At 43.9% G+C, this 13,243-nt stretch overlaps 2 protein-coding genes and 1 long non-coding RNA gene across 9 annotated transcripts in view; 1 reads left to right on the forward strand and 2 right to left on the reverse strand.

Moving 5' to 3' along the window:
• Positions 1–236: 236 nt before the first annotated feature.
• Positions 237–4,504, reverse strand: ZFP36L2 (ZFP36 ring finger protein like 2). The gene is made up of 2 exons (XM_008170802.4): positions 4,239–4,504; positions 237–3,547 (listed from the first exon to the last, which is right to left on the reverse strand). The coding sequence occupies exons 1-2, from the start codon at positions 4,287–4,289 to the stop codon at positions 2,210–2,212; spliced, it is 1,389 nt and encodes a 462-aa protein (XP_008169024.2). The 5' UTR covers positions 4,290–4,504; the 3' UTR covers positions 237–2,209.
• A 1,469-nt stretch (positions 4,505–5,973) lies between these two features.
• Positions 5,974–8,527, forward strand: LOC135982689 (uncharacterized). Its single transcript, XR_010600226.1, has 2 exons — positions 5,974–6,119; positions 6,958–8,527. It is a non-coding gene; the product is annotated as an uncharacterized LOC135982689 (long non-coding RNA).
• A 980-nt stretch (positions 8,528–9,507) lies between these two features.
• THADA (THADA armadillo repeat containing) overlaps positions 9,508–13,243 on the reverse strand; it is a 327,795-nt gene continuing 324,059 nt past the window's right edge. For all 7 annotated transcript variants that reach the window (XR_010600221.1, XM_065590664.1, XM_065590662.1 and 4 more), the window contains 2 exons: positions 12,044–12,210; positions 9,508–10,867 (listed from right to left, as the gene is read on the reverse strand). Coding sequence is in view for 6 of the 7 variants with exons in the window: in XM_065590664.1 (XP_065446736.1) it covers positions 10,523–10,867; positions 12,044–12,210 (512 nt within the window). In the remaining variant the exon portion in view is untranslated. The remainder of the gene's footprint in view (positions 10,868–12,043; positions 12,211–13,243) is intronic.

Below are 13,243 nucleotides of genomic sequence, written 5' to 3' on the forward strand. Positions count from 1 at the left end.
AAGCAAAGGTTTGTTCCCCACTGTCCTCCTAAGGAAGCCTGATATAGTATATGATTTGCACTAGGTACTTTGGAACCTTCTGGAACATTGTTTATTAGTTTTGGCAAACTACCAATGATTTCTACAGGAATGGAGCCATTTTGCTGTTCAAACCTGGTTAATCTGTAGCTAGACACATTTCTGATAGGGAAAAGTTAATAAAAAACCACCTTGCAGACATGGCCTTAATAGTTTGATTTTTTTTTTCCAAAAATTTTATTGGGAGAACTACAAAACATTTACAGTACAAAGTTTACAGTCTCACACTCAATTTGTAGTGAACTGACTCCCGAAAATATATTACAACTCAAGTTGACTTATCCTTTAGTTACATTCAAAACATACTTCTGTTAAAGTAGTCCAAATAGAGTACATAGTGCTTGATCTGTACCTATGTACAAACAAAACTAAAAGCTACTGCTCATTCATCCACCGTCCAGGAAAGTTTTGGAAAACTCCTGACTTTCTACACAAGGAAAAAATTACAAGTTTTGGAATTTAATTAAACAAGATATGTTCATGTACTGCATAAAGTTTCAGATCCAAAGGTGGCCTCCTTGCTTATATATAAAAAAAAAAGTGGTGAAACTTTTCATGTAGTTAAAACCCATCCCTACATTCAAATTATCTCAAGCATTAAGAAAAATACTTATTTGGTTGAGGAAGATTTTAAGGCAAGCATGGACCCTTAAGAAGGCACTGTGAGACATAACACTGGGACCCCCAATTATTGCTACATACTTTGAGACTATATCACAGTGTGATTGGTGGAGTTAGGCAACAAAAATACTTTTTGGTTAATTTAAACACATTTGAATTAGGTTTGCCACTTTGAAGTCTGATTGCAGAGTAGTTTTGTTGGGGTTTTTTGTTTTGTTTTTTACATGGACGGGCTACAACCATTTTACATTCTAAAAAACCCACAGAAATTCCTCATACTACTTCCACAGCATAGAGACCGATTTCTATAAAGAAACCATGCAATCTTTTAAATTTACGTAAACAAGGAAAGAAATTAATGAAATAAATATTACATACAATCTCTTAAATTAAGATTTTTACTCATTTACAATAAAATAACCAAGTGAAGTTACAAAAGGCATATATTACTGTGAAAAGAACACACTCCACATTTCGCCGATTAATAATGGCAATCATAATTTAAACATAATAAAAGAATATATATCTATTGCTTTTCATCATACCCGATAAATACAGTATGAACAAATTACCAATGTATACTTTTCACAAGATAATAAATAAGTTAAATAGTTTCATATTGAGTTGTGTGCAGTGACTCATGCAATCAACTCAAACAGCTAAAAAAATTAAAAAAAAAAAAAATCAGCAGTTATTCTCCAACAATTACAAACTAGACTCAGTTGAGTGCTTCCAAATAAAGCAACAACAAAAAATTGTTCTAAGCCAAACATCCACTAAGTGGTGGCAATGGAACCAACATGAAACTTTGGAATGGAAGTTTTAGCATTTGTTATAATATATATAGATTATATAAAAAAAAAACTAGAGGGTTGTTATCAAGGCATATTCTTGGCAGGATATTGGATTTTTCTTTTAAAAGCTTATAGGTTTAGTACTGGTGTGGGTCTTTATTTGAAATTGGCTTGAAAGACAAACTACTTATTAAATTCTGTCTTTTTTTAATATAAAAATGTGGAGAGGCTTGAAATGCAGAGTTCATGCCCCTCTGGATTGTTTGTTGCTTGCTTTCTGGTGGTGTGGGTTTGTCTTGGTTCCCCCCTCCCCCTCTAATGCTTAAAAAAAAAAAAAAAAAAACCCACACACCACACACAGATGGAATGGCTGCTGCTGCTGGTGCATATTATAACTAGTCTCCAAAGAAAAAACAAAAATCCCCTTCTTCCAAGGTCTCTCTATAAAAATAGGTTTGTTCTGTTCATGTCGCCATTTGCCCTTCTGCAAATTTATTTTTTGTTCATCTCTCGATATAAAAAGTTTTTTTCTCTTCTCGCTTTTTAATTTACTTGCTCAGCAATTAAACCAAACCAAACCCAAGAGGATCATCGAAGGACTGTGCGAGCTTGGCTAGTTCTCAAGGCTGCGGTCTCTGCTCCCGGGGTTTATCCTCCCCCCTGCCGCGGGGTTCACACCCCTCTTCTCCGCTCCCCACTCTCCGGCCCGGCTCCCCCTAGTCGTCGGAGATGGAGAGGCGGCTGAAGATGGGCAGGCGCCTGCCGGAGTCCAGGCTGGGGGACTCGGAGCCGCTCAGGCTGCCGGAGCTGAGGGAGCCGCTCAGGTAACTCTCCCGGTCGGAGAGCGAGTCCGGGGGGCTGGGCGGCGCGTCGAAGACGGGGGACTCGGAGAGGCGGCGCAGGGGCTGGAAGTTGAAGGGAGGCGAGGCGGGGGGCGGCGGACAGCTCCCCCCCGGCGGCGGCTGCTGCTGGCAGCGGTAGAAGGCGGCGGCAGCTACCGCGGCGGCGGCGGCAGCGGGGCTGGCGGCGAAGCTGGGGCTGTGGATGGCGAGCGGCGCGATGAGGCTGCCCAGCTCCTGGCCCGAGAAGGCGAAGGCGTTGTTGGCGCAGGGCGGGGAGAGCAGCTCGTCGCAGTAGGAGGCGGAGGCGGGCGGCGGAGGGGTGCGGGACCCGCCGGGGCTCTCGAGCAGCGCCGCCTCCAGGCGCCCGCCGGGCTGCTGCCCGCAGCCGTGCTGGTGGTGGGCGGAGAAGCCGGAGAAGCTCAGGCTGTGGTGCAGCTTGGGCCGCTCGCCAGCGCCGCGCTGGGGCCCGAACCCGCCGCCGCCCCCCAGCGGCGGGTCCCGCGGGGCGAAGGCGCGCAGGTCACCGGTGCTGCCGGCGGGGTGCGGCGGCGGCGGGTGGGGGTGGTGGTGCGGGGCGGCGGGCGCGGCCGTTCCCCCTCCGGGCGCGGGGCGGCGCTCGTCCGCGTTGTGGATGAAGTGGCAGCGCGGGCCGTAGGGGCAGAAGCCGATGGTGTGGAAGGTGCGGCACAGCTCGGTCTTGTACTTGGGGTGGCGCGTCAGGCTGCGCAGCTCGTGGAAGCCGTGCGCGAACTGGCACTTCTCGCCGTACTTGCAGGCGCCGCTCTCCTCGAAGGGCCGGCACAGCTCCGTCTTGTAGCGCGTGGAGTTGATGGGCGCCCCGCCGCCCCCCTTCCCCGCCTGCTGCTGCAGCTGCTGCATCAGGTGCTGGCTGCGCTCGCCATTCTCGCTGAACGAGCGGTCCCGGAACTTGTTCTCCTTGTTGAGCAGCGCGGTGGGGCTGCTGCTCCCTCCGCCTCCCCCCCCGCCCGTGCCCGTCTCCTTCAGGCTGCCGAACGAGGAAGAGGAGGACGAGGACGACGAGCTGGAGCCCGAGGAGCCTGGGAACTTGGAGCTGTTGGCCAGAGCCTGCAGGTTGCTGGTCGAGTGCCTTCGCAGAAACCCCGGCGCGAAGCTGGAGCTGGGGGAGGTCACGGGGGTCCCCACCGCCTTCTTGTCCAGCATGCTGCTCAGGTTGGTCAGGGCTTTTTCACTCTGGAAACGAGAGGGGGAAAGGAGGAGAAAGAGAGTTTGCAAAGTGACTCGGCCGGGTAGCAGTTCTGCAAGTTGCCAGCGCCCCCTGAGACTGCACGGGGGTAAAACGCCCCCTCGCAGCACATCTGCAGGGCGAGCGTGGGACATCTTAATGTCTCCCCTGCAGCCTGAGAGCTATGCACTAACCCTTACTTCTCAGCAGTGTCTTTAACAAGGTGACACAGCTCCAGGTAAAGCTTCACCTTCACAGCACAAGCCTAAGGACTTCCATTGCCAGAGTTCGAAGTTTTGGGGGAGATCTAGTACTGACTTCAGCACATTTAAAACTAAAAGCTTTAGAGACCTTAAAGCTCCCCACTGCAACACAACTCGAACTCTTTGATAAACTTCCAGTCAACAAATCTACTTAGAACCCTGTGCCCAGAGAACTGCAGATCAGTTTGGGAGGGATGAAACACCAACCAGGCAAACTGTCACAATTTAAATGTTAACTTGATCACAGAGTAAGTTACGTGCAAAATGCAGCCCACATGGAAAGCAGCACCCCTCCCCCAACAAGAAAAAGGAGTTAATTTCACTTGTTAAATAGTCACACAAACTTCGAAAGAAAACACTCAAGTGCTCAGATTTGCTAAGAGCCATTTAAAACGTTCAAAGTGCTTGGCAGACAAAATGCAAACTCTTCCCCTACCTTGCACAAGAAGTCGATGTCGTAGAAGGCAGATAAAAGTGTCGTAGACATTTCGAGATCCTGTAGTGATCGGAAATACAGGAAGGACCGAAAGATCCCGCTTTCCTCGGAGGCTTTGGAAAAGCCACGACTAGATAGGAAAGGGCTGATTACTTGAGATCCGAAATGGTCCAATCACTTTCCCGGCAGGGGTGGGTTAGCGGGTGCCCGGCGGAGGCGGTGGCTACTGCTGCAGCGAGCTGACTGCTGGAACTCTGCAAGCCCTGTGCTCGGCACATATATAAACGCCGGACAGTGCAAGGGGCGGGACCCAGCCGGGCCCGCCGGGGTCTCCCAGCAACACCGCCCAGTCGTTCTCACCCAGCCCTGCCCCCTCCTCAGCCGCTCCGCTGCTTCTCATTGGGCGCCGCCAATTTCTTTCAGGGGCCTGGAGTGCAGGGAGGTGCTGTGGGGCTGAGCGGCAGAGAAAGAGCGGCGGGCGGGGTAGCCGTCGGCTGTACAGCTAGCGTCATGCTCACTCGGGGTTGCAGTGAGCCATTGGCTACGCGATTGTACTATACAGTCTTGTGACTCTGCTATGCATGGGGTTATAGAGTGGAAAGTATATAGAAAGCATTCTACAAGGCTTGCTACACAATGCACTGTGGGTAGCAGGCAGTCCACTATACACAGGGTGCACTGTTGTATACACTTGTATTAGTAAACACTGTGCAGTATATACAAGGCTGCTACAGATGAGTGTAGCTTGCTGCAGATTGTGTATAGAAAGCATGGTCCTATACATGGAGATTTGCTATGGAAATACAGAGGGCACTTACTGAATGCACCGTGCATATAGGTTTGTTACAAATACAAACTGCATAGAAAACACTCAAAAGTAAGACTTGTTACAGAACGTACTACCTAGAAACCACGCTAACATTTAGGAGTTATTGACGCAAAAACACTGCAGACGTATCTAGGAGGTTGCATCTGAAGAAGTGAGGTTCTTACCCACGAAAGCTTATGCTCCCAATACTTCTGTTAGTCTCAAAGGTGCCACAGGACCCTCTGTTGCTTTGATCATTCGATATTATTAAACTCCTGATTTTCTTTTAAAATGCCTCGGGAAAATCAGTGTCTCTTTTATTGCAAAAGACATACACGCACCATGTCCCTGACTAGGACTTTTCAACCAGCACATGTCGGAAAGGGTTTCCCTCTCACTTTAATATGCCTGGCGAATAGGCTGGGAAGCTTAAAAAAAGGAAGATGCACCCAAGTACCTCGGAGTGAAACGGGACACCTCTTCCTCCCTCCCCACCGAACATCAACTTTTGCCACGTAATTGATTTGAAACAAACTTTGGGTCCTTGCTTGCTGCGCCCGCGTAACTAGCGGACGGTCGCTAGGGTGTGTTACTTTGCAACACAAAGCGCGGGTGGCTAAAGGGATCGGGTTTGGGGGCGGAGGGGGGAGAGGAGGGAAGAAAGAAAGAAAGAACCAGTTCCCCTCCCGGCGGGCGGCTCCTGCACAGCAAAGGGCCTCCCCGTCCCGCGCCGCCTGCACCATGCGCCCGCCTCCCGGAGCTTTCCAATAAGGCCTAGTCGATCACAGAGACTTGGCAGCCGGTCAAGGTCTTGTGATGCGATTAGCAAAGCCAATTTCTTCTCCTTTGACTTGGAGCCCCAACGCCCCTCCCTGGGCAGCAGCACCGCAGGGCTAGAACGAGGACACAAGCGTCCGCAGCCCCGGCCGCTCGCTCGGTGCCCTTCCCCGGGCGGAGTGCGCGAGGGAGGGAGGCCGCCGCCCGGGGAAGTGCAGCCGAGCCGCGGCTGCAGAGCGGCCCCAGGCTCGAGCGCTGCCTAGCTTGTGCAGGGAGGAAGGAAGCCAGTGCTAGGGGTGAGTGGAAGGGGACGTAACCGTACTGTGCTCCACACCTCAGCCGGGGGAGGGGGGCACACGCACTGCCCGCATGGGTTCCTTGGCTACGCAAAATATACGCGCTCCTCAAGACAAATAAGCAATGAGCCTGGCCTATCTGAGTCTGCACGGCCGGGAGGGGAAGAGTTAACCCCGGGGCCCCTTTCTTTGCAGCACCCCTCCCCCCTCCCAGGTCACAGCTCTTTCTGTGCAACTGCCCGGCCAAGTTATCCCTTCCCCTGCAGCATTAATGCCCCTCCCTCCTAAAGAGCCCTTGTCTGGACAGTAGCTGGGACGGGGGGACAAAGTAGTGGTTAGAAGGAGCGAACGCCCAAAAAGGGAGCTAATCTCCCCACCCCCGGAGAAATAGCAGATGTTTTTAACCACACTGTACACGCCAGGTAACCCCGCTTGTCCCCCCCCCCCCCAGACATTCATAAATCTGGCCTGACTCCGACATCCAGGCTTGTATAAACACGTTCGACAGCACGATTCTGCATTCCCAATACTTGCGTTTGCTAACAGTTGAAACATATACAAGGGGAAAATGGATGCGCGTGTAAAAGTTTCCCTGCATTTTATGGGTTACAAAAGCAGTGGAGACGTTTGATCCTCTTTCGGTTCTTTCTGAGCCGGGATGTCAAGCCCTGAAAATCCGAGGGCAAGTCTGCCCACGTCAGCAGGAAACCTGCACTTTGCAAAGAAATTTACCAAAGGAAAAGCAACTTCAACGGCGTTTTATTGGGACATTTTGCGCCGGGTCTTCACACCAGTTTTTCGCAAAACGGCTCACGCCTCCATTTGGCTTCCTCCTCAGTGTGACTGTGTCCAGCCCCGCGGATAAATGCACTTCTGGGAGCGACTGCAGCTTAGCAACGTTTCAGCGCAGGAGCACAGTCCCTCCTCCTGCAAAAGGCAGCACAGGGTGCGATATTTCACCCCATTGCTCAATCTGTTAAAAGGTCACAATTGCTAACAGTGTGTTAATAAACTATAAAGGACGAGAAACTCTAACGTAGGCCATTTACGTTTAAAAATAAAAGATACCCGAGGGGGGAAAAAAGCACCAAATCACATTCCTTTCTGTACCACAGTCCTTCATGGGACAAATCTCTAACTCACCAAATGCACCTTTTAAACTAATCTGCTTGGCAGCGCTTTCTAACTCGCGGCTAAGAAGCTGCGTTGCTAAACTGGAGGTGGACGTGACATGTTGACATTTAGTCCCGCAATGGTTTTATGGTAATATGTCACCCTCTAGTGCCTCAACCCTGCGAAGGCATCCCAGGTAGAGGAGGCAACAATATTCTATTATTTTCATCGGTATCCAAACAAAACTTAAGTTTTCCTTTAATATTTTCCTGAAGTTCTGTGAAAACATTACAGTTGCGAGTGACTTACTACGTAAGGAGACTCAGTTCCTCAAATGGGGAAAAAATTTAAACTGGGATTAACATTATATATTTCCAATAATGTGTATTTTCTCCTTAGCTGCCTCCATTCATTTGGTTTCATGCTAATATGGTTAGTTCAAACTTCCCTCTCCTCCCCCTATTCAAAAACTAAACCGTGTAATAAGATTTGAAAACACCATCTAGGGGGCAGATCCTGCCCCTTAGTTGCCAGTCTAAGTAAATACATAGTTTATGAAGATAATCATGCAAGAAGCAGTGTATAATCAGCCTTTGAACGACAAATACTTTGATACATTGACTTAGATCAAATACATCACAGATAAGTACTCTCTACTAGACTGCTAATCCTGTACTGCAGCTGCTGTTTAAGGTTTAAAGGTTTCTGATTTAGTAGTTATACAGTAACCCAAGTCACCAACAATATGTGGTGAAATGTATGCAAGATGATGTAAAATTATTTGCTCTCTATAAACTAAGAGATATTACTTAGTTTAAAGTTACACGTTTAAAAACATTGATAAGGAAGATTAAGATTTAAAGTAATTTTGTTCACTGATTAACCATGTTCTTGAGGCTTTACGAAGTTACTTATGTTCTGTTATAAATCTTGTGGATATACTACTGTGCTGTTAAAAGTTGTCTTACTCATTTTTATACCATTCAAACTACCAAGCCCCACACAAGAAGAGCAGCAGTGAAGGATTTTTGAAATCCAGAGGGATTAATTTCTATTTGTATTATAGCATAAAAAGTGAATAGCTACACCAGATGTTAAAAAAAAGTTGGAAAGGTGTGTAAAGTGACAGTTGCTAACTACTAGTGTTGAACAAATGTACTTACGAATAGCAGATAAAATTTATGCTATTAATCTAATGAACAGAAAACAGCTTTTTCATAAAATAGATTTATGATGACTAATCTGGATTCTGTTTGTATTTATTTATTAGTAAATAGGAAAAAATGAATACCTGTGAACTGTCCTTTCATTGTAAACCAAGTTTTCCTTTGCCTCATTGAAATCTCATGGTTCTTTATTATTGTAAGTTATTTACATGAGAAATGCTGAATCATGAAACTGCAGTTACAGAAAATATTTATGATAAAAAGTCACTGAAATAAAAGATAATATTCTGTTTTGAAAATAAACCACTTAGGCTTTAATTTCAGCTTAGTACTTATGCAGTGGAAAGCAAATATTATGTCAAACTGCTCTCTTCCACTTTTAACTCTTAAATAAAAATGTTTAATTGTGACAATCTAACACATTTTTTCAAAATATTTTTCAGAGCCTAGTTTAGCAGCCCATTCTAGTTATAACAGTATTATGAAAAATTAACAATGATACAACTAATACTTGCTAGAGAAATTCATTTTACATTAATCGAACTGGGCTTCAGGTTTACGTTGAAGATTAAGCTATATACATTAATGTGAAACCCAGCACTGTTTCACTAGTTCTTAGAAAATGTTGTATTATAGTGCCACCTACTGGGATACTAAGAATATAACTTAAAGCATCTGCAGTATTGAGCTTCAGAAAATCTTGTATTGAACTATTAATTACACCTCTACCCTGATATAACACTGTTCTCGGGAGCCAAAAAATCTTACCGCGTTATAGGTGAAAGCGTGTTATATCGAACTTGCTTTGATCCGCCGGAGTGCGCAGCCCCACGCCCCCAGAGCGCTGCTTTACCGGGTTATATCTGAATTCATGTTATATCGGGCCGTGTTATATCGGGGTAGAGGTGTACTTTTCAGTAAGATTTCAAATTAACATTTACTAAAAGACAAGAAAGGGTGAAAGTGCAAATAAAGAATCACTGTTTGCTCATAACCCCATCACTCTTGCAGTGATAATTTAAAAATCAGTCTAAAGCAAGTTATATCTTTGTTTTGGTTACTGCATGCATTCTATACAGGTTTTAGCTCTTGATTAAATAATTCACTGAGTCTTTTAAATTATTTATTTGAACTTATTATTATCTTGGAACCAAATTCAAGAATTCAGGAAGAGAAATCTACAAAGCACACATAAATAAGAGAACTCCAGATCTGTTTTGATGATTTGAGACAACACAATGCTATATTCCAAATCTCCTAAAACAGACATTAATGTCAAAATAAAATTATTCTGATCACCTTCAGAAGGTTGCTATCAGATTTGTAAAGGCCCGATTCTATTATCTTTACTCAGACCTTACTTACAGAGTAAAGCATACTCTAGGTGAGCAAGCATGACCTCATACGTTTTATTTTGAACACAGTGGTCTTCATTCTGGAAAGGGCTTCAAACCCAGCCTCTGGTTTGAAGGCAAAAATGTTAGCACTCTGATACCTATTTTCTTTGCAGGAGCAATCAGGCAGCACTTACACATCTATTTGCACCTGCAAAACAAGAGGTCACTTTTAAAAATCAGGCTCCTTTACTTCCCCCTGGTTAAAAATGGAATGAAGTTCAAAACTCTGATTCAGGCTTGGCATAAGCAAGCAAGGGAAGCCAATATTTTTTTTTAGGAACAGTTTTAAAAAAAAATAAAACAGTATCAGGTTAATACTCTGAGTGTGTTAAGAATTGCTACATGCTGACAAAAGAAAAACAAAGTCAAGAATTATGGCATTGGAGTAGAGGAAGAATAACTTGTGGGATAAAACACACCAGATTTGCAGGTGGCCTGCACCTGGATGAATGGAAAATATTAAGGTTAGCTGCTTTGCGTCCTACAGTAGCTGCAATAAACTATGCTGGTCTGAATGAAATTAGTAAATGCATTAAAAAAATATTCTACAGCAATTCTGACAAAGCGTCAATGGACTCATGAAAAATGTGTTTTTAGCATGTACTATTAAAAAAGTTTACTACAGTCATTAAACAAATATATCCCGTCCAAACCTAGAGAGAATTCAACTCTTTGTTCACAATGTAGTAAAATGTATACAACCAGCACAGGACAAACTGCCAGTGTTTCATTTTTCAGGATTTTCTTTGTTCTTGCAAGTATCATCATCAAGTTCAAGCAAGGTTAATATCTTAAGGCAAGTTGATATTCTTTCCTTCTGAATGGCTAATCTTGTGAATTCCACAGTTTTGGAAAATTCTGGAGTTGGAGGTAGCTCTTTAAGAAGCTGTGTAACAAGCTTCGCTTGATCAGATGCTCTTCTTGCCAATCGAAGGAATTCTCCTTGATCTGGCGAATTTAAGCGAGTGGCTGGTATGAGCAAGAACAGATGTTTACTAAGTTGTCTGACGTTAGTCAGCGTCTCTGCCCAAAAATTCACTTCCCCTTTATTAAACAGGTTGTCATCTTCCATCTCAATGAAAAGAAAAACAACAATGATCAGTGGTTTGATGATAAAGGGGAAATAATCCAATATTAAACAACATTAAGGGGAAATAATGCGGATGTAAAATATTACTAAAACAGTTTATTTGCTGTTTCATGTGAGGGTAAGAATTCATATACGTATCTTCAATTTATTCAAAGATTTGGGAAGCAAAAAACAAAGTTTCCCAGTGTGCCAATGAAATATCTCCAGAAATCAGGCGCTTATGATGTAACTTTTATTTTTGAAATAGTGGAAGTAAAAAACAGCCTAAACATTAAAATGTGCATGTTGGGGAGTGCAGAATTAGCTTGCCTTCCGCTGTGTCACTGTCTTATATTATGCAGAGCCCTCTGTAATCAGCATGGTAATTGGGCATATCATGGAGCTTTTGGAGTAGATTAATTAATAAAGGAAAATTACATCAGTCAACAAAACAGTAGTAGAACATCAAAAAGACATACCTAAACCAAATGCTTAAGAAAAGTTTCATAAGACATTTGAATGGTCATTTTATCATATCAGTTGTCAGCCAGTGTTTCAAAGATGTAGCTGTTGCCACTACTACCAGTTTACTTTATAGTATTATATTCATATTGCTTGGCCTTTCAAAGGCAAGTTAGCTCCTAACATACAATATTAAGTTCTGTAGGCCCAATCCTGCGAAGTCTTGTTTATGCAAATAGTCCTACCTACTGAAGTCAATGTTTCAATGAGTGAGAATGATTCATGTGCGTAAGATTGTGTAGTATTGAGCCCACAGAATATAACAAAATTTGAAAGCTCTGGAAAAACTAGTACAATAGCATGAAGCAAACCAATAGTAGCAGGAGTAATGGGCTTGGACTTCAGATATGCTGAGCATCTAAAACAGCTATCAACGTCAATCAGTTTTATAGATGATCAGCACCTCTGAAAATCAGGCCCTGCATCTTTGAAATGTTGGGTGACAACTGATATGTTAAAATAACCCAGGAACTTCATTAAACTTTTTTTAAAAAGAGTATGGTTTAGTGTTGACATCAATGGGACTACTTATATGAGAATTGCAGGATCAGGCCCAATTTATTTATTTATTTTTAACAGACCGTTGTCACTGTGAATGTTTTACTTTAAAGTTTAAGTCTGTTCCATCTCCAGAAATTAAGTAGTTATTAGAATTACCAGAGTTGTAGTCTCCAAATCTTTTTTTAGTTCATCCTCTCCCAGCAGCCACTCCAGTAACACTGGGACACCAGCACTGGTTTGATTCCACTGCTGAAGCAGCTCACACAGTATGCCAAATGCTAAATCCAAGGCCATGGATGCATTTACTACACGAAAGGCAAACTCTGCGGAGAGAAAACAGGAAGACTAATGTAAATTGAGACCAAACATCATTTTACATTTACAGTGGCATATAAGTGAGTTCTCATATGAATACCAAGGCTGAACTTACAAAAGCAAATTTAGAATGCTAATTTACAGTCACAAGTAGTTAGAAATCTATGCTTAGCCAACTGTCGGGGTTGGGCTCTTTTCTTATTTCAAAATAATACATGAAACACCTAAGACAATTACGTTTAAAAATTACTATTGTGCATATAGTAACATTCAGTATTACGGATCTAAGTATACGAACATGTCCCTTGCTTTCAGACAAGGTCATCACATGGTAGACTGTGACTGTATGTTAAGAGTAATACACAAAATGCAGCTGTGTTTTAAATTACATCTAATGACACCATGGATCTCAGTACTCACAGCATAGTGGCATGCTTTTCAACCAAACCTCCATAAAATAAATCAAATTACAAATATAGACAAAACAACAAAGGTTAAAATAAACCCATAAAAGCCAGAAAAATTCAGGCCCTGTTTACATAAGAGTTCAAGGCATCTTTTGCCAGAATTGGGTTTAAACACAGGTCTTGCTAGCAGGATGCTAATATAGTTTCCCTGGACAGTGGAGAAATGGATGAACCACCATGCTATAAACTGTACCCATGCGCTCTTATCTACACTGCGTTTCTTCCCTAGATTTCCAGCTGGTGCAAATTACTGTGTTTGCTTGCTCTCGATGACTGTGGTAAAAATGCCAGCAACCTTCTAGAGCTCTGTCTACAATAGAGTTCCCATTGTTGCTATCAGCAGTAGAGCTCACTAGTGGTAGCAACAGTGGGAAAATATAGGGGGGAAATCCTAATGCAGGCAAATTCCCTGACTAGAGCATGATGTAAAACGGATTTTAGCACAGTTCATCTATATTCACCAGAGAAAAGCTATTCATGCAAAGGGCTTATTTTTAAAGTAATGCTATTCTCCTAGACACCTTTTTACCAGGACAAAGGAAGGTGCAATGATGTAATCACAGCTACCCAGAAA

Source organism: Chrysemys picta, chromosome 3 (assembly GCF_011386835.1).
Source record: "Chrysemys picta bellii isolate R12L10 chromosome 3, ASM1138683v2, whole genome shotgun sequence".
NCBI lineage: Eukaryota > Metazoa > Chordata > Testudines > Emydidae > Chrysemys > Chrysemys picta.